Here is a 22,147-nt window from a genome sequence, read left to right as displayed (position 1 = left end):
TCATTACGTAACAGACATCAGGAATTGATGTGAGCCCCTTTGACTGGTGTGGCACTGCGGCACATCATGACTTTCCCAGCATTGTCATCAGTTAGTAAAGCACTGAAATGGCCAGAAGGTTTGGTATAAGATGAAAAGGCTGTTTTAAAATAGTCTGCCTTTAAAAATAGCCAGTTTTCTTAAAACATACTTTAATTCACTTAGAACTTGCTTTTATTGTTTTTCAACTTAAAAGTATCTTTGATATCCCACAACTTTTTAGCCTGACTTAGGTGGCATTTGAGAAGAAATGGATCTGGATATTGATTTTAGACTTCTGGACTAAAATAAACTTTTCTTTTAAAAAAGGGAGAGGTTACCCTTCATTTTGGAACACAGCTCAGGGCTATTTGGAGCACTCTGTACTGAGGGTCTGGCCTCTCCAACAGTGAGAGCTCAGCATCTCTACAGTGGCCACTGCTTTTGCTTCCTAAGGACATGATGTTTTGAGTAGCCTCACCTTTACATATAGATTTGCAGAACAGGAAGAAGATTCTTGAAAGGGAGGATTGTGATGAAACCGATATAAATCTCTGTTTTAAAATCTTGTACAGCCTTCTGTTTTAAAATCTTTTCTTCTGGTTGAGACATTAGTCTTTAACGTTTGAGGAACTCTGTAACTGAAGACAAACAATAAAATACCAACAGAGAGGAAATTACTAAAGGATTGTATCTATTTAAATCACTTTTATCAGTAACCCACTCTAGCCTCAGAAGGTATGAAGCTAAAGGAGAAGAGGGCCATTTAAAACCAATATATTTTTATTATGTAAATTTTTCTTTAACTTAAAAAATTATTATAATCTTAAATTCAAGGTTGTCTGATATTTAAATCAATTCATTATCTTGATGACCACATATACCAGTAGATTGGAAATAGATTTCTATTTTATGATAAATCCATGTATTTGATTTTGGTGGTGGGGGGGAGTTAATATAGTTACTTTATTTTAAGGCTCAATTTAGGGTGATTCTTAATCAGACAGAATCAGACTAAATAGAGATTTTCCATGCAAATGAATTTGATGCTTGCTAAATCCTGTGCTAATAACAGACATTGTATTTCTTATAAAGAATCCATAGTGTGTAGCCTAACAAAAATAAAGGTAGTTGTTACTCTCAATAAATTTATCATTAAATTAGAGCTTACCATTCCATAGTGATGTGAAGTAGGAAAAGGATACTCCCAATAAAAAACTCAAGTTAATGAATTCTCCCCTCCTCCTTTTTAAAAGACTCTTACAACTAAATGTGGACCTTGATGAAATTTGAGTTACAGTGAGTGGTGAGTGTTTTTTTTATTCCCCATTATGGGAAGATGTCTCCCGCCACCCCCAACTCCCTTTATGCAGATGATAGCCCAGGTCTCTTGTGCTGATGACAGCAGCCTTTCTCCACAACTCTGGGAGAATACTGTCAAGGAGAGACTCAAGTAGGCAGGCCTGGAGAGGTGATCACACTCAGCTTCCTGCTTTAACTTCATGAAGTATGAATGAAAAGCAAATACTTTCATGGAAGGGGTTGAAGACTCCTGCTCTTATGATTGAACTCTCATTGTGTCTACTTGCAATGAAAGTAATTAAAAGTTGTGAATAGAGCCAAATCAACATATTCTTACACATTTAATAGTTTTAATAACTTACAGGTATTTATAAGCATCTTTTAGCAGTTTTAATTAAGACTTTTAGCACATAAAACAATTTAGAAACTATTTAACTTTATCTACAACATTATAAGATCCAATTTCCAGTTGTATGCTCTATTAACATGATTTGAAGAAATCCAGATAACTAATCCAGATAAACTAGTCTGAAGAGCAGGAAAAGTAATGGGTTATTGCTGTGGCCTTTCTGTTTACAAGGGAGATAAACCAACTGGTGATGTTCTGAGATCCATGTAGCATGTGGAAGCTTGCTTTTATGCTCTGCCTTTCTTCCCTTTGTATTCCTGTGGCCAATAATGAGTTTCATATCAGCTAGTCAGAGTGTGCAGAGGTCAAGAAATAAGTTGATGTAAAATTTTAGTATCAATGATTTTGCCACTAATTTAGGTAGAAACTAAAGTTAGCAGTTGATTTCAAAGTCAAAAGCATTCTGTGTGGTCAAAACATTTTGGGACTTTTAAAATTGACTATTTAATCTCTTTTGAAAATGTAAATAATAGTTTTAATCATTCTGAATAAAAGATTTTAATAAGATATTTTTCCTTTTTCTTCATAGATCCCAATTTTGTTCGGACATTTCTTACAACATATAGATCCTTTTGTAAACCTCAAGAACTACTGAGTCTTTTAATAGAAAGGTCTGTCAATTTAAAATGTTTAAATTCTTTGTTCTTTTTTTTAATGAGATTGAGCTAAGATATGGAAATATATTGAATGAGCTTTAAGTTGTCGTTCATGAATACTTTAAGAAGAAAATCTCTTGGATGACCATTTATTTTATAATAATATGTTAGCTTTGATTATTTAAATACAAAAATAGGCAGACTTTTTTACATGGAAACTCAGTATGTGAAATTTCAAATTTACAGAAATAAGTTAAAGACTGTAAAAATGTAGAATTTAGGCTCTGGAAATTCAAATTTTAATGATTTAAATGTTCTAAACAGAATTTTTCAAATATACCACATGTTGAGGAAAATAGAGTGAACAAGTACCGTAATCAAGAAAAGTGTTTCATGTACCCAAAGAGCAGTCAGCTTTTCAGAACTTACCCTTAAAAAGTTTTATGTTGGCTGATTTAGAGTAATTACACAAGCCAAAAATGAATATCATTCCCTTAACTTTATAATCACACTTATTTTTAGACTTTGCATGTACTCTTTATTATGTTTCTAGTTGGTTTTATTTATATTGGCAAGTATTAATTTCTTCTTAAAAAATTAAATCATTAGTCTTTACATTATAGAATCCTCACTTGTTTTCACTGATGTGTATATCCTAGTATTTTTTACAGTGCTCTCTTGATTGTGCTGACTAGTGAAAAGATTTGTAGTTTTCTGTTTGCATAATTTGATATCATTGATCTTTTCATTAGTTTGTTCTGTTTTATGTTAGGTTTGAAATTCCAGAGCCTGAGCCAACAGAAGCTGATCGCATAGCTATAGAGAATGGAGATCAGCCCTTGAGTGCGGAACTAAAAAGGTTTAGAAAAGAATATATACAGCCTGTACAACTGCGGTAAGCATTAAATAAATAACTGAAGTAAATAAGCTTTTGTTGAACTTTTGTTTCAGAGTTAAATAAGGATGTTTCCCAAGCAAGGAGGAAGTAACATGTAAAATGAGTGAAGTAAAGAGGAATTATCAGAAATTACTGTATAAGTCTTAATTAACATAGAATTTTGAAAGTGGTAAGCCACTTATAAGATTAAAGTTGACCCTTGAACAACGTGGGGGTTAGGGACACTGACCCTTGGCACAGTAGAAAATCCACAGTCAGCCCTCTGAATCCGTGGTTCTGCATCCACAGATTGAACCACCTGCCTAGGGTGTAGTACTGTGGTATAGATTTAGTGGAGAAAAAAAAAAAAAAATCCAAGTATAAGTGGAGCCGTGCAGTTCAAACCCTGTTATTCAAGGGTCAGCTGTATTTAATTTGGTAAGAGTTACTCTGTTTTCATTTATACCACTCATTGTGATAAATGTTTATGTCCGAGTTCCCATGTAATTCAATTCTTCTTCTGTGTTAATGCCATAGAGTATTAAATGTATGTCGGCACTGGGTAGAGCACCACTTCTACGATTTTGAAAGAGATGCAGATCTTTTGCAGCGAATGGAGGAATTTATTGGAACAGTAAGAGGTATTTTTTTTTTTAAAGTGCCTTAGTTTTATATGTAATAAAAGTACCAATATGGTGACTATCAACTGACATCACTACTGCTCAGTGTAGTTAAGAGTTATTTGTAATAATGCCAGCATAACCAACTGGAAAAGTTAAAATTTTTCGCCATTTTTGACCTACAGATTGTTTAATAATCATCCTGTTGATCCAATGAATTTTCATTTAGTAAATCAACTTACTGATATTTTGGAATTGGATAGAAAAAGTCTCAATTTATGCTGTCTTAACACATCTGAAAATACGTGTACCAAAGGACAATTAGGAACTGTTGTGCCATTATAACACCACGATGGAGGTTGACTGGGACACAATTAGGTGAATAGTGCATAACATATCAGAGAGGCATCAGAGCACACTGAACTGAGAGCCAAGAAACAAGAGTTCTCTTCCAAACACTGCCACTCATTAGATAAATGACTCTGGCAAAATCATTTTGATTCTTTAGACTTCAGTTTCCTTTTCAGTAACATGAGGAGCTAGGCTTGATCATCTCCAGTTCCCCTTCTAGTTTTAAAGATACTTTGATTGTATAGGTCTAAGGGTGTCCTAGACAAACTTGTTTCTATTTCCATCATACACTTTAAATGAGAATCGAGAAGTAAAGGGTTAAATAATAGTACTTTCATGCATAGTACAAAACGAAGCCACATCAAAAGCTCACACAAGATGAAGGAGTCCTCTGCACTGTTTGGTTTATAAAATGCAAAGTTTGTTAGATTAACAGCTAACGTTGTATGATCTATCATTATAAATCTTATTTGTGCAAGATGTATCTTTTTTGGAGAGAATTATAAAATAATATTTTGAACTGAAGTTTAGAACAATAGAGGTGAAAAATTTCTACAAATAAATTACTTTCTCTTATTTAAAAAGGATGTGAAAGAATATATACCAAACTATTAACAGTGGTTATCCACTTGAAGAAAGCTGAGATTGGGATAGGGAATAGGGAAACGGTAAAAGGGAACTTCATTTTTTAATTTTGATCATTTGAACTTTTTATAGTAAAGATATATTCAGGTATCACTTATATGATTTTAAACTATTTTTTAAAAATAAAATATTGAGTAAAATGTTTAAATGTTATTTTTAATGTAATGTTATTTCAGGTAAAGCAATGAAAAAGTGGGTTGAATCCATCACTAAAATAATCCAAAGGAAAAAAATTGCAAGAGACAATGGACCAGGTCATAATATTACATTTCAGAGTTCACCTCCCACAGTTGAGTGGCATATAAGCAGACCTGGGCACATAGAGACTTTTGACCTGCTCACCTTACACCCAATAGAAATTGCTCGACAACTCACTTTACTTGAATCAGATCTATATCGGTATGTAATTTGATGTTCAAGCTGCAAAATCCTTTCGAATGAGTTAACTTTTAAAATGAAATGCTGATTTCTGCCATGTAGGATTGTTATAAGACATAAATGAGATAGTACATGAAGTGTCTTGTAATAAGGCCTGATGTATGGAAGGCTCCTCTTTCACTCCCTCATCCTCTTTGCTCTATCTGGATTTACAGCTTCTCTCTTTCTGCAGTCACCCCTAGTTGGTAAAGCTACGTTCAGATCCTGGCTTTACCAATTGTTGGCTTGGTATCCTTGGGCAACTTTAACCTTCTTGTGTAACTTTTATCCCTCTGCTGCTTAGTTAGCTCAAGAGTAAAATGGGGCTAATGATGGTACCTACTCCTGGAGCTGTTGTGCAAGGTTTAAAATAGTGCATAAAAAAAAAAAAAAAAAAAATAGTCCATATATTTACAGCACGTAGCACATTGCCCAGCACAGAGTAAGGGCTCAATGAGTTAGCTACTGCCATTGTCATTGAGAACTTAAGTCATTGCCATTTAGCCTTTTATAGTTTTCCTACATTGATATAACTACTATCTCAAAAAAATGTCTGTTTCTAGTTTTAAATTTGGACTATTTAGATTTCAAACTATTTAATTTTGTAAAAACTAAATGAAAAAAGGAACTAAATTTATAGATCTCCCACCAAAAATCATCACTGTTCCCCAAATCAGTGTTAGAATGTATTTTATTTCTTTCCCAGTACCCTTCCCAGGAGGGATTTTTCCCCCTCCTTTAGGAGGGGGAAAAAAAAAGATTTATGAATGCAGCGATTACTATACCCTCATTGGACTGATTATTATCACATTATCATTTATTTAAAAGAATTATCCCAAACTACTTTCTCACCCTAATTTGTTAGATAATATTTATAAGTGCTGGGAAAGATACTATGAAGAAATCCCAACCTTGCCCAAAGCAAAATGCTACTATAAAGCAATAAAAAAAAAAGTACACAGTACATGCATACAAAATTTTTTTTAAATCTATAGAAAAAGATGCAGAATTATAATGTTTTTGTTCTTGTTTTCATAAACCTTTTATCTCATTTACTTAATAAAACAGTATACTAGAGGGAAAAGTATCACATAGAATTATGTCTTGATGATTTTAGAGCTGTACAGCCATCAGAATTAGTTGGAAGTGTGTGGACAAAGGAAGACAAAGAAATTAATTCTCCTAATCTTCTGAAAATGATCCGGCATACCACTAATCTCACTCTGTGGTTTGAGAAGTAAGTATTACTGATCTTCTTACATTTCATAGCAGTTATGTTATAAATTTCACTGCAATTCTATTTGTCTCATGTCTTTTTTGTTGTTGTTGTTCCTCTGTTCCTCCTTTTTTTTGCACTGAGTGAATAATTTTCTAATGCAGCATTTTAAGTTATTTTATTAATGATTGTTTTTAGGTTTGCCACATACATCATAACAGAATTAGCTTCAGATTTATACCAGAATTCTAGTGATATGTAGAAATGTTACTCCTCTGTGGCTCTATTCACTCCCTCCCTTTTGTGGTATTGTAATATATATGACATATAATTAACGATGTAGATCTAACAATACATTGTTATAATTATTGCTTTACTACCATTTGCCATTATTTTCTTAGCCTGTTACAGCTTTGCTCTCACCCACTCTTTGTGTAGTTATTGGCAATGTATTTCACATACATTACATTTCTCTATGTTATAGGCCCAACAATACATTACATACACATTATTTTATACAGTTGCCTTTTAAATCAGTTAAGAAAAGCAATAAGGAAAAAAATAGGCATTTATTGTGTTTTTTATAATCATATAAATTACCTTTACCAGTGCTCTTTGTGTGGATTCATATTACCATCTGGGGTCACTTGCTTTCAGCCTGAAGAACTTGTGTTACTATTTCTTGTATGGTGGGTCTGCTAGCAACAAATTCTCTTAGTTTTTGTTTATATGGGAAGGTCTTTATTTTGCCTTCATTTTTTAAACAATACCTCTATATTCAAGTTTAACTGTTTTTTTCTTCTGCCAGTTCAAATTGACTATTGAGTCCCTCTAGTAAAATTTTTATTTTAACTATTGTACTTTTCAAATCCAGAGTTTCTATTTGGTTTCTTTTATGATTCCTGTGTCTTTTAGGATACTCCCTATTGGTGCACATTGTAATCATACCCCCCTTTACTTTTTAAATCATACTTTCCTTTAGTTCTGTGAACAAATTCAGAATGGCTACTTTGAAATATTTTTTTGTTAAATCTGACATATCAGGTCTGTCTTGCAGGCAGTTTACTGTTGCCTGTGTTCTCCCCCAGTGAAGCCTGACATTTTAGAGGTCAGAGGGGTAGGGGGCCCTGTATTCTTGGCTGTCTGGGCTAACTGCCCCCCACCCTACCCAACCCCGCAAGGTTCTCTGAGGAATGAGGGTAGAGGAAGTCTTGGTTCAGATACCACAAACTCTTGCCTCTTACTGAATTGTTGTAAATTTTCCTGAATAGATGTTTCTCTCTCTTTTAAAAAATTTATTTATTTATTTATTTATTTATTTATGTATTTATTTTTGGCTGCATTGGGTCTTCATTGCTGCACTCAGACTTTCTCTAGTTGAAGCGAGTGGGGGCTACTCTTCGTTGTGGTGGCTTCTCTTGTTGCGGAACATGGGCTCTAGGCACGCAAGCTTCATTAGTTGTGGCACGTGGGCTCAGTAGTTGTGGCTCACGGGCTCTAGAGCACAGGCTCAGTAGCTGTGGCGCACGGGCTTAGTTGCTCTGCGGCATGTGGGATCTTCCCAGACCAGGGATCGAACCCGTGTCCCCTGCATTGGCAGGCGGATTCTTAACCGCTGCACCACCAGAGAAGTCCCAGTAGATGTTTCTTTATTTGCCATTTGCTCTTAGGGCCATTTCCAGAGACTGCTAGAACTTTATATATATAATTATATATATAATTTTCACCAGTTTCCCTGAGGAGTAAGTAAGCAGAACTTCTTACACTGTCATGTCAAAAGTCCAGAATCTCAATACAGTTTTACAATTGGAGCCAGATATTAGAGTTTTATGTATTGGCCATATTTTTTATGATCTTGACGCATATTTTATAAGGGTGATACGAAGTTTCCACAGATCATATTGGCATTATCAGTACACAAGACCAGTGACATAAAGGAATGACTGGAATGTGAGCTAGAGTGTGGATAAAGACCAGAAAGCAATTCCTAATGAGGAATAAGTCATCTGAAAGTTAGGACTTCCTTCTATTTATGTTATTACTTCTTAAGCCTCTAAAAAGTAAAACTTTGGAATTTGCCCACTAACTGTTGCTTCCTGATTTCTTCTTTATCAAGTCAAATAACTACACTTCAGTTGCAGAAGTGCTTTTCCATCATAATAATTAAAAGTTATGTCTATAAAGAGGAAACATAACTCATAAGACATACAGACCATTTTCATTTCTGTCCTATTTTTTAATAGATTACTGAGAAGGCGGCCATTTCCTGATCTTTTTCCTTTCTCTTTTTGCTTTTTTTAATTGTGGTAAGATTTTTTTCAGTGTACAAATACAGTATTATTATCTATAGGCATAATGTGCAGCAGATCTCTAGAATTTATTTATCTTGTGTAAATAAGTGCTAATCAACATGAAAATTTATACATGTTGATTAGCAACTCCCCATTTCCCCCTCCCCAGCCCCTGGCAACCATCACTTTGTTCTTTGCTTCTATGAGTCTATTTTAGATACCTCATATATGTAGAATCATGCAGTATTTGTCCTTCTATGACTGGCTTATTTCACTTAGCATAATGTCCTCAGTGTTCATCCATCTTGTCACATATTGCAAGATTTCCTTCTTTTTGACTGAATAATATTCCATGGTACATATATTTCTCATTTTCTTTATCCTTTCATTTGTAGATGGACATTTAGGTTGTTTCCACATTTGGCTATTGTGAATAGTGCTGCAATGAACATGGGAGTGCTAATATCTCTTTGAGATTACAGTACTTTTGGATAAATACCTAGAAGTGGGATTGCTGATCATATGATAGTTCTATTTTTAATTTTTTTTTGAGGAACCTCCATACTGTTTTCCATAGTGGCTACATCATTTTGCATTCTCACCATTAACACTGTACAAGGGTTCCAGTTTCTGCCTTTTCAGTGGAAGAGGTTCTTGTTCATTTGCCACAGTGGTTTTTAGCCATAGATGTGCATTAGAATTGAAGTCACTTCCGGATAAATCATCCCAGACGTACCTGGTTTTTATAAAAGCTCCACGGGTGGTCTCATTGTGTAGACCTAGTTAATATCAACTGAGTTAAAAAAAGATGTAAACATATTATACTTGTATCATAACTTTTAAAATGTCTAGATAACTAGTTAGCTGGTATATGATTTGTAGACATCTAATGCTTTAATGCATAAACATGTTATGTTTAATTTGATAATAAAGCAAATTTATTTTGATAGTTTTGCAGTGTTTTTTTTTTTCAGTGTTAGATCAGCCTCACCAGAGAATAGTGTAATCCACAACTTTACATTTTTGTTAATGTTTAATATTGATTTATATTTATTTTTAACATATGTGTATTTTATTTTTTCTTAGATTGAGTTGTTTACTATCACATTATTGGAAACCAAGTTTAAAATATTTTCTTTACTGATAAATGATTAGTAAATAAAAATTTTTCTCAAATATTAGAAATAGAGAATAAATGCTCACTGAGGAATTCTTTTTTGAGCATAGCTTCCTTTTAGCTATTTACTTGGATATATATGTACTTTCCAAGGATTCTTGGCATTTAAATGTAGAGAGCTTTTGTTTTCATTGACTTTTTTATTCTTTCTAAGTAATTAAAAATTTTTTATTCTGAACGGTGGTAAAATACTTTCATTCACTTTTTAACATTATAGTGCTTATCTAAAGAGCTGTTCTTAGAAATGTAGTAATTATTTCTGTATGTCAAAGAAAGAAATTAAGCATTAATCACTAAAATCTTACAATTAGATGAAGAATAAAAAGAGGCAGAGAATTCTTAAATTTGTGAATAAGTTTCCCTAGAACACACCCACATCCTAAAGACCAGCATACATTCAACAAGATGATAGACTGATCATAGAACTCCAATACTGAGAGAGAATGCACCAAATATAATAGGAAGAATGACTGACCGGTTGACTGTATCAGTCTGGAAAACAGTGACAAGCAGCATGCCTGACTGAAGGCATTGCCTTCTCTTCCATTCACCTACTATTTACCTGCCATTCTGAATACGTATTCTCTACTGTTACAATATAGCTGCCCTCCATTCCATTTTGTTTGCTAAATTCTTTAAATCATATCTTCGTTGGGAAAACTCCAAATTTTTTAATTCACTTTTTGTCTTTGATTCCCAGATGTATTGTAGAAACTGAAAACTTAGAAGAAAGAGTAGCTGTGGTGAGTCGAATAATTGAGATTCTGCAAGTCTTTCAAGAGCTGAACAACTTCAATGGTGTCCTTGAGGTTGTCAGTGCTATGAACTCATCACCTGTATACAGACTAGACCACACGTTTGAGGTAGGTTTGCTTATCTAAAGGTGTTTTTTCCATTCCCTGTTCTAGGAATCAGGATGTTAACAGTTATGACCTTTAATTTTTACATGCCTCATCTATCTTTTCAGTAACAGCTGAAATGATGGAATTACCTAAATTTTGTATTGAATTGGTTGTTCTTTGTAAATTAGGCAGTCTCATTAAAATGCATTCAAAGGTCCTAGCCTAAGTTAGAAGAATAAAAAGATTTCAGCACCTAATTTGTAATATAATGTACAACTAAATGCTCACATACTTGTTTGAGGAATGGCAAGATAAAATAGATTTCTCTCATACACACACACTTGTTCTTTAAGTTTGTACTAAGGTCTATGAAGATAGACTCTTTGAAGCAGTATTATCATTCTTAGAATCAAACTGATACTGTTGTGTTTGGGCTTTACTCTAAGCCTGGCATTTTTTGGCAAAACCTGTGATTCCTTTTGTAAACTTATATTCCCTAAACATTATTTTTTTTTTATTGTAGCAAATACCAAGTCGCCAAAAGAAAATTTTAGAAGAAGCTCATGAACTAAGTGAAGATCACTATAAGAAATATTTGGCAAAACTCAGGTCTATTAATCCACCATGTGTGCCTTTCTTTGGTGAGCATTTCTTCTTAAATTTTTATCGTGTTTCTGGATAAAACAAGACAGTTATTTCATTAAATGACTGAGTAAACACATGTCTAATATACCAGCAGAAAATACTTATTTAACAAATATTTAGCACCTGAATCCCCTTAGAATTTTTCTCTATGAGGACTTTTTTAAGATGAAGCCCAATATGTACATTCCACTTTTTATTTCCATACTGTGCAGCCATTCAATATTGTATAATGCTTACTTCTGTTTTAATAGTCATAGAAATCTTTTTTATTGACTTTTAGTAAACCAAACACTCTATAGAAGAGGCATGGCCATATTTACCCATACTTGATAATCATGCTGCTTATAAACAGTCTCACATGGCTAAAAATCATAGTGCATGTGCCTTTGGGCCCACACCGTCTACACATCAAAATTTTACCTATTCTTTTTTCCTTCCCTCCTGCACCAGAGTAAGGTAGTGCCTTTTCTTTCTTTTAAGACTGAAACCTACCATCTGAATCTTCTCCCTTTCTGTAGGTTCCTCTATCTTATTCCATCATTTATTTCCTGTATTTTATTTATTTATTTATTTATTTAATGTCTTTATTGGAGTATAATTGCTTTACAGTGGTGTGTTAGTTTCTGCTTTATAACAAAGTGAATCAGCTATACATATACATATATCCCCATGTCTCCTCCCTCTTGCGTCTCCCTCCCACCCTCCCTATCCCACCCCTCTAGGTGGTCACGGAGCACTGAGCTGATCTCCCTGTGCTATGTGGCTGCTTCCCACTAGCTATCTGGGTAGTATTTGGTAGTATATGTAAGTCCATGCCACCCTCTCACTTCGTCCCAGCTTATTTCCTGTTATTTTATATCTTCAATATCTCTTTCACACTGGTTTCTTTTCTCTGCTGGTATATATGCTCTGATGATTCTTCCTCTAAATACTTACAAAAATTATGACCTCAATTACACATCTGGTGTTTAGTCTTTTTAGTATGTGGTATATTTTCTTCTAGCCTTTTCCTCATCTCTATTTATATATTTTCTATATAGCTGTAAGTTATACTGCATGTAACATTGTTATGTCCTGATATTTTTTCAATTGACATTTTTGTTCAGGCTTTATAACCAACCAGTTTTGTACATATACATATTGTATATAGTTGTAATTGTGTGACAGGTACACATTGTTTACTTTTTTCACTTACCATATCCCAGATATATTGTTGTGTTTTATTAGTCTTCATAATTACCATTTCTAATGGCTACATGATGTTCTTTCAAGTTGGTATGACAGTTTATTTAACTGTTACCCTATGACCTGATGCATATGTTGTTTCCAGCTTTTTTGCTTTCCTAAATCATGTTATAATGAATATCTTCATGTTTATACCTTTTTTATGTATTTGAGAATATTTTCGTGAGCTAGCTAGCCAATCTAACTAGATAATTTATATCTAGCTGGATAGTTCTTGAGCTAGATATTTTACCAGTCTGCCTTTTAGTTGTTATTCTTTGAAATACAGTATTTTTAAAATTTTGTAATCTGTCCATTTTTCCCATTATGATTTCTATTGTTTCTAACCGTAGAAAGTTCTTCCAGTCTAGTAACTTAACATTCAGTCATATTTTCTCCTAGCTTTATTATTTGACTTTTAAAATTATATTTAACTCTTCAGTCAAATTGAAGTCTCTTTTAGATATCATATGAAATATTCAAATTTGTTTCTCCACGAAATTGTTTATTTGTTGACCCAGGTTTATTGAATAAGTCTTCTTCATCCCCATTTACATATGGTACCTCCTTCTTTAAAAAATAGTTTCCCATTAACTTCTTTTTATTTTATTTTATTATATTTTAATTTTATTGGAGTACAGTTGATTTACAATGTTATATTAGTTTCAGGTGTACAGCAAAGTGATTCAGTTATACCTATACATATGTTCATTCTTTTTTAGATTCTTTTCTCATATAATTATCACAGAATATTGAGTAGAGTTCCCTGTGCTATACAGTAGGTCTTTGTTGGTTATCTGTCATGTATAGTAGTGTGTGTGTGTTCATCTCAAGCTCCTGATTTATCCCTCCCCCCAACATTTCCCCTTTGGTAACCATAAGTTTGTTTTCGATTTCTGTAAGTCTGTTTCTGTTTTGTAAATAAGTTCATTTGTATCTTTTTTTAAAATTAGATTCCACATGTGAGTGATATATATTTGTCTTTCTCTGTCTAACTTCACTTAGTATGATAATCTCTAGGTTCATCCCATTAACTTCTTATGCTAGTGCCCCAGTCTTAATGACTGGCACTTTATAATCAGTGATTCTCAACCAGGGCGATTTTTGTCCCCCAAGGAACATTCAGCAATGTCTAGAGGCATTTTTTGTTGTTCGAGTTGGGGGGTGCTAGAGGCCTCTAGTCAGTAGGGGACAGGAATGTTGCTAACAGCCTGCAGTGCACAGGACAGCCCGCACAACAAAGAAATATCCAGTTTAAGAGGTCAGTAGTGCCAAGGGTAAGAAATCCTGCTTTAGGGACTTCCCTGGCGGTCTAGTGGTTAGGACTCGGCGCTCTCACTGCCGTGGGCCGGGGTTCGATCCCTGGTCGGGGAGCTAAGATCTCACAAGCCACATAGCTCGGCCACAAAAAAAGAAAGAAAGAAAGAAAGAAATCCTGCTTAATATTTATAATATTTTCATATATAATAAGATTGGTTTGTATCGACAAGTATTTCTTCAGTATTTTCTTTGCCAATTTTGTCTCTTTATTTTTCCAAATGAACTGGGGAGGGGGAGTGATTCCCCAAAATACAGTTGGAATGATCTATCGATTAATTTGGAAAGAACATTTATGATAATTAGCTTTTTCCTAGGTATTTTTGATCGTGAATGGTATTCATTTTTTAATAGTCAATTTCCCTTAATTCCAAGAATTATTAATTTCCTGGGATTTTCTAGATATTTAATCTTGTCTACCGATAACAATAGTGTCTCTTCTTTTGATTTTATTTCTGTGTTAGGCCTTACAGCATTAGTCACAACTTCCCAAACAAAGGTCAAACAGTAATAAAAACAAGAAGTTCTGTTTTCATCTCTGTTTCAGCAGGGATAGGTATAATTTTGCTATTTGCTTGATTCGATGCTGTTTATTATGTTAAGACAATTTCTTTTCATAGTTATCTTCGGTGTTTTTGTTGGCAGTATACATTTACCTTTATAGTTTGCTGTCTTAGAGCAAAATGATTTTTCTTATTTAGCAAATTAAAATGATAGGTTTGCTAATACTGAACGTTTCTGTTAACCAACATTAAGCCTTTTTTATTCATGGTGGATTAATCTTTTAAATATACAAATGAATTCTATTCATTATCATTTTATTCAGGATTTTTGCATCCATCTTTATAAATGAGATTGGTTTGTGGTTTTTCTTCTTGTCCTATATTTATCAGCTTTTGTTATTATGGTTATATTTACTTTGTAACATGAGTTAAGCAGCTTTCCATCTTATTGTATTCCAGAATATCATGAAATGATCTAGCCTTTAAACTTTGAAATATTCCAACAGAAAAACCATCTGGGCCTAGACTCTTTTGTAGTATGTAATTCTATAATAACATTTTCATTTCTTCCTTAATTTTTTTTCTATTTCAGTTTTGTTTGCTACACAGTTGTCTCATTTCAGTATTTTAAAAGTACTAGCATTCAGTCTATAAAAATGCTACTTTTAAAATTGCTCTTATTTGCAATATGTTTTTCTGTTTCTATTTTTACTTGTTTGTTTTACTGCATTTTTCTTCCAAACAATAAAAGTTGAAACAGTTATTCTCTCTGATTTTATAGTTTTTATGTCATGTATTACTTTTAATCATTGTTAATTTATTCCATTTTCTGAGGATTTTTCCTCCTAAATTCTTGATAAAACTGTTGAGTTCATTTATTTTCTCTTTCTGATAAAACATTGAAGTCTATGCATTTACTTTTAAGTGTGGTAACTATGGTGCCAGTTCATACAAGGGAGCCTGGGAAGGACCCCAGTCTGATGTTCATTTCATTCAACCTGTCAACAAATATTTCTTGAGTACCACTAAGTGTCAGGGGCTATGTCAGGTGCTTAGAAAAAAGCAAAATATCATAGTCACTCAGTACACTCACTGAACTTATAGTCATGCTACTCATGATATCCTATGGCCCCTGTTACACATAGATGAAATGAAACCACAGGGCCTGTTCACTGGACTCATGTTTGGCCCCTGCTACTCCATTATATCACCTGATTGGTGGGCATTTATTCATACAAACTGAACTGTATTCTCTTTCAGATCTTTATGAACTAACGTAATTGATTTTCGTTAACATGTTGTTAAGTGAAAAAAGGAAATTTCAGACCTGTATTTAGAGTAGTAAGTATTCCATTGTGTTTGAAAGTGAGCCATATGATTTAGTGAGTGAGTGCAAACGTGTAGGTGGTTTGATAGGTACAGACAGGCCTGCCTGCCAGCCTTCCTACCCATTTCTGCTTATCTTCCTGATTATTAAGTCCCTGGTCAGTTCTCCTGCTCTAGGAGATTTTTGCTATTTCTAAGCTAAAGGTTAGCCAGGTAGCCTTTCATGGTTCTGACCCAATAGGTAGATATTATTGCTGCTGCTTAGTTCCATTTCATCTGTATGGCCAATTGTAGAAACTTCTTCTAGATTCTTATCCTTAATTCTGGATACTGGATTTTTTTCCCCTCTATAGGAGGCTCAGGGGTAGTATGTGACACTTTTACTTTCTCTATCATCTTAGCAGAATTCTTCCTCAGATTTTTTGCTGGCACTGCACTATTTACAGGATAATAAAAGTCAGGCAATTTCTCCTTCCAAGGCTATGTCAGGGTACTGGTCTATTTCCCAATTTTTCTCCATACACTACAAGGTTCTACTCATAGGTAGAATGAATATGTATAGGCAAACTAACGTTTCCTCTCAGGTAAACCGATGTAGATTTCTACCTCAACCGAGTCTCACCTCTCTGCACAAAACTCCAAGCCTGTAACATCAGCTTTGCTCTTTCCTTTCACACTGCTCTAATCTTGTGTCCTCCTCCTGTTTCTTGTCAGTTTGTTTCATCTCCACTCTTGCTTTCCCACCATTTTAGAATTGACTGTATGTCTCTTGTATCCTGGTCTAGGCTGCAAATGCTTTCTTTTCTATTCTGAAATAATGTGCTGCTTTTATTCATTCAGAACTATCTGTTGAATGCCTAGATGTGCCAGGCCCAGGGCTAGGTGTTGAGAATAGAGAGACAAGGAGAACATAGTCTTATCCTCAATAAGCTCCCTTGAAAGAGCAGAAAAATAAATTACAGTGCTGTGTAGTAAATATAACACTGTACTGCAGAAACGTGTAAATCAGAGTGTGGACAGAGTGCTCTGTGAGCCCTGAGCAGCCACTTCTTCCTGAAAAGCTTGGGAAGGGTGTCAGCAAAGAGGTGAAACCTCACCCCTCTTCATCATTTGTCATAATGCTCTGCTTTTCCTCTCCCTAGAACAGCTGTCCCTAGAGCAGGGTATGTAAAATGATCTTTTTAAAAAAAATTAAGCTTTAACAGTTTATAATATTCACATCTATGTACATATTTGCACTACATTTTTTATTATACATATACACAGAGAGAGAGAGAGAGTGCATGCTTAAACATTTTTTTACTGATGTAGTTTATGATCAACAAAGTTTGAACACCACCTCTTTAATTATTTGTTCTCCTTTTAACTAGCTGTTAATTTGTCATAAAATAATTCCAAATTTTATCCTGAACTCTCCCAAAATGCTACTTGTAAGCATTTTCACAACTTCTTTCAAGTATACTTTTAACACCTACAATATCCCACAATTTACTATCCCCATGTTCCCCAGGTCAGTCATTATACCACCACCCAGTCAGTCCCTCAAGCACAAAGGTGAGAGTCTTCCTTCACCACTGTGCCTACCCTCTGCCCAAACCACTTAATCAGTTCTTGTGGCATTTACCTCTTAGATATTTATGCGTTCCACTCTATCCCTGTGGGCCCTAAGGTAGCCCTCATCATCTCACCAAGATGACTTTTACTCTGTTAACTGAGCTTCCTGCTTCTAGTCTTAACTCCTTCTAACCCATCTAGCTTCACAGTATAACCAGAGTAATCATTCTAGAATGTAAAGATGCTAATAGTCTCCTAATTACCTACTGGATTAAAGCTAAGCTCTTTTCAAAAGGCTCTTTGTGACCCTGTATGGGTGCTACTACCCACAAACTCTTCACAGTTGGGCCATCAATTTGTGGCCAATATGGAAAGTTAATTTTGGCTCCCATTAAATATGTGTACTGTCACGGATGTTTGTCAGACTGAACATTGAGCTAAGGGGATCGTGCAACTTAGTGTAGAGGAGAATATAACCAACTGCAAGTAAAAGAGCCAGTGACAGGCAGATGTGGAAAATAAAAGAGCCTGTGCTTACTAGAACACATGGTCAATTTGTCTGATGAATATATAATCAAGAGTAGCCTAGGTGCTGAGAAATAGCCAAGTAACTAACACACTGAATAACTGGATGCTTTCTAGAACCAAACAGGCATTGATGTCTATCATGTTTCATTATTGCTAACTGTTCACTATTGATTTTGAGTTATTTAATCTTGCCAAGAACGTAGCCACATATTCTCGTATTTAAAAGTTTGCCTCGGGAATTCCCTGGCGGTCCAGTGGTTGGGACTCGGCGCTCTCACCGCCGAGGGCCTGGGTTCGATCCCTGGTCGGGGAACTGAAATCCCACAAGCAGTGCAGTGCAGCCAAAAAAAAAAAAAACGTTTGCCTCTACCACAAAACCATTTAGAACCACTAATCTATGATTAGAACTAAAGTGCCTGTTGCTTTGTTCATCCCTCTTCTCATCCAGTGGCTAACCTGCAGTGATGGGGAAGGGATTAGAACTACTGATTCCTTGCAGCCTATCCTCATTTCCTGCCACTCTTCCTCCACCCCACAGACCAAACCCCTAAAGTCTAGCCATTTCTGAATATGCCTCCAAGCTTCACAAAAACCAGTGCCTTCAAACACGTGGCTGCTTTGCTTAGAATGCCCCTCTATCTTATTCTGCTTATTAAACTTCTGTTCATTTTTTGAGACTTACTTTAAGCATATTTTAATCTGTGATGCTTCTGCTACTCCCAACAGCTCAAGGCAGAGTTAGGCATATCTTGTTTGTGCTCTCATAGCATCTTATGCATTAGTACTAATTAATATAGCACTTACCAAATGGTACTGTAGTAGCCCACATTCAAAACTCTGAACTCCTTGAAGTCAGGAACTGTGTGTCTTGTTCATCTTTGTACCTGCAGTACCTAATGCAGTGCTTGGCGTACAGCAGAGACTCAGCAAATGTGTACTGAGCGAATGAACTCAGATATTCACACTTTTTTTTTCCCCAAAGCATCATAGTCAGTACTTTAGAGGAAAAGGCAGAAATAGGATAGGTCAAGAATAGCAACAACAGCATCAACAATCCCAACCATAGCTAATTAAGCATCTACTTTTGTCAGGCCCTATTCTAAGCCTGTACATAAATTTACTCATTTATTTCTCACAGCAACCCTGCTGTCCTCATTTTAGAGATGAGCAAACCAAGGCTAAGCAACTTGCACAAGATCACAAGAGTAGAAAGCAGCAGAGCTGGCTCCAGAACCTTTATGCTAGAACAGAAAGGAACTAAAATGCCTGCTATTTTGTTCATTCTCCTCCTCATCCAGTGCACAAACTGCAGTGATGGGGAAACAGGAGCTCCCTTACCAGGTTGACATAATTCTAGAAGTACTGAAGACCAGAATATACATAAATCATATGCAGTCCTGTGTTTGACAGGCTTGCACATCCGCCCACATTTTCATGAGTCAGCCTATCCAAACAGTACTACCTCTGAATCACAAAGCCTAACAACCTCTTGGGGGCCTCAAGAGCTGAGTAAGCAGAAAATATGATCCTCTAAATTTGACGTTTTCCTGTTTTGCCAAAAATATGTGTTAATAGTGATGGGTTATTCTTAAAGTTCCTTTAACAAAACCATGACTTATGTTAAATAACATATGGGTGTGGGGGGTGGAAAATTGGTTATTGCTCCTGAAAATCTATTAATTTTGTTAAACTTGGTCTCCCTTTTTCCTGGGTATTTATAGAACTTAAGTCACAGAAGAATTTGATACTTATAAAAATCTTTCTCTTGATATTTACTTAGTTTGTTGTTTTTCATAGAATGGAAATTTGTGCCTTAATTCTTTGGTTATGATGGTTGAGATGGTACAGTGTAATATACCTATAATTACTGAGAAAGAAAAAAACTAGCCTTTTCCATTTTTATCCTTGAAATAATTTATTATCTCTTCTAGGAATTTATCTAACTAATATCTTGAAAACAGAAGAAGGCAACCCTGAGGTCCTAAAAAGGCATGGAAAAGAGCTTATAAACTTTAGCAAAAGGAGGAAAGTAGCAGAAATAACGGGCGAGATCCAGCAGTACCAAAATCAGCCTTATTGTTTACGAGTAGAATCAGATATCAAAGTAAGTTGAATTATTTGAGGACACATATTTCTGATTAAGTTTATAACCACCTGATAAGAGGCAGGTTTATTTCGGAGAAAAAGGAAAATAAAACTTAAATCGTTCCAATTTTCTTAACGTTAAATGTTTTCTTAAATTATTTTCATGAACTTTAAACTGAATTTAAATTATTTAATATTAATAATTGTTTTTCTTTGCATCTATTTTAGAGGTTCTTTGAAAACTTGAATCCAATGGGAAATAGTATGGAAAAAGAATTTACAGATTATCTTTTCAACAAATCCCTAGAAATAGAACCACGAAACCCTAAGCCTCTCCCAAGATTTGTAAGCATTCATACATTTATATTTCTTTTCCATTTATATATTTTTTACAGTTGTCATCTATATCTGGTGGTTTATAGTTTTCTATAAAGGCATTTAGAGATGCCGTGCACATGTAATGGATAAAAATAGTGAATAAGTGCTTAATAAATATGCTCAGGATTATTCCACTTAGTTCCAGGTAAATGGGCACTAATATTAATGTGAATAAATCCTAATATGATAGATGAAGAAGTTGGGCAAATATGGCCAACTTAACAAAAAATGTTATTCAGTATTTATGTTAAGAGCAGGAAATTTGATAATTTACACTAATTCACTTATAATAAATATATGTACTTATGACTTTTTTAAAAAAATAATGACTTATGAGAACTTTTAACCATGAATCATTAGCCATAAAAATAACAGGCTTGGCTAAAGATACTTTTCTGGGGGTGAAATAAAGTTTCCATTCTTTCTTATTACTAGTAAGTGCCTGGCCAAATTTATGTACAGTATCATCATCTCACTGTTCTGAATATAATCTCTCTTATTCATAAGAAAGTCAAGAATCAAGAAGTAAACATAAATGGCTTCTAAGTAACCAAGATAAATCTCATAATGTCTGTGCACCAAAGCTTATGAAATTACCTCACAAGAAAATTTCTCAAGGCCTAAAACAGTTTTTTAAAAGATGGATTAAAAACAGCAAATTGGAAATAGCTATATAGTCCGCTCCAGTGAGACACACTGATATCATTGAGAAATGATCACTCTGTAAGAAAAAAAATGCCATAAAACTAACATAAACAGATGAAAACTCAAGCAGTTTAATGCATTTGTAAATAGCTCAAATGATCCTGATGGCATCACTGTATTACAGCATAGTAGGCTATCATAGTTCATAACAATGATCCTGGCTTTTCTACCAAGGTTGAATTAGTTCAGCATAGTCTAAAAAGCCAGAGAAATATATACCATATCTTAGAAAGATTTCCATCAAAAATATTAAAATAACAAATACTCTGGTATTTATAGGACTAAGACTCGGTTATTTAAAGAAATTAATTCCCTGATAATTTAGATAGCCAAGGCTTTGTGGAAATGGGGTGTTAACTCTTCAACTTGGACACTTTGATTTGAATCATTATGTAACTTCTTTATTAGTGCTTTGTGGTTTTCCTAGATACTAATCGAATTTTACCAAGCATTTGTAGAAGAACCTTCTTTTCCATTATGGTGTTGTAAGTGTTGTGTTTCTTTTGATACATCTACAGCCAAAAAAATATAGCTATCCCCTAAAATCTCCTGGTGTTCGTCCATCAAACCCAAGACCAGGTACTATGAGACATCCCACACCTCTGCAGCAAGAGCCAAGGAAAATTAGTTATAGTAGGATCCCTGAAAGCGAAACGGAAAGTACAGCATCTGCACCAAATTCTCCAAGAACACCGTTAACACCTCCTCCTGCTTCTGGTGCTTCTAGTACCACAGATGTTTGCAGCGTATTTGATTCTGATCATTCAAGCCCTTTTCACTCAAGTAGGTGCTCAAGTTTTAAGTGCTTTAAGTAATTGTTAGTATTATATGTGCTAGAGGCAAAAAGGAATCTGTATATATATATTTTTTGTAAATTTGTAGATAAATCAAATACCATTTCAAAAGCTATTATTATAGAAATATAAAATAAATTCTAAACTCCAGCAGTTTATCTGTTAGAACAGCCCTCTTTAAATGTATTATACTTTACAGATAGGCCTGGTGATGAAATTGGTAATTGAAATCTCATTTGAGCATTTGTTTTCAATTGGTGAATTTAAAATGCATCTCTAACTTCCGGAGGAAACAAAGATAACTCCTAAAATCTGCATGGAATGTCA

At 34.5% G+C, this 22,147-nt stretch overlaps 1 protein-coding gene across 4 annotated transcripts in view; it reads left to right on the top strand.

Annotated features, from left to right (window-relative positions):
• Nucleotides 1-22,147, top strand: part of SOS1 (SOS Ras/Rac guanine nucleotide exchange factor 1) — a 147,522-nt gene that overhangs the window by 115,825 nt on the left and 9,550 nt on the right. For all 4 annotated transcript variants that reach the window (XM_061210679.1, XM_061210677.1, XM_061210678.1 and 1 more), the window contains 10 exons: nt 2,259-2,340; nt 3,098-3,220; nt 3,740-3,843; nt 4,995-5,217; nt 6,353-6,472; nt 10,620-10,782; nt 11,285-11,402; nt 19,790-19,962; nt 20,172-20,288; nt 21,545-21,809. In XM_061210679.1, the coding sequence (XP_061066662.1) occupies nt 2,259-2,340; nt 3,098-3,220; nt 3,740-3,843; nt 4,995-5,217; nt 6,353-6,472; nt 10,620-10,782; nt 11,285-11,402; nt 19,790-19,962; nt 20,172-20,288; nt 21,545-21,809 (1,488 nt within the window). The remainder of the gene's footprint in view (nt 1-2,258; nt 2,341-3,097; nt 3,221-3,739; nt 3,844-4,994; nt 5,218-6,352; nt 6,473-10,619; nt 10,783-11,284; nt 11,403-19,789; nt 19,963-20,171; nt 20,289-21,544; nt 21,810-22,147) is intronic.

The sequence above is a fragment of the Eubalaena glacialis genome, chromosome 14 (genome assembly GCF_028564815.1).
Source record: "Eubalaena glacialis isolate mEubGla1 chromosome 14, mEubGla1.1.hap2.+ XY, whole genome shotgun sequence".
Classification (NCBI taxonomy): domain Eukaryota; kingdom Metazoa; phylum Chordata; class Mammalia; order Artiodactyla; family Balaenidae; genus Eubalaena; species Eubalaena glacialis.
Note: the sequence above shows the minus strand (reverse complement) of the source record. Positions and strands in the feature narration are given on the sequence as shown.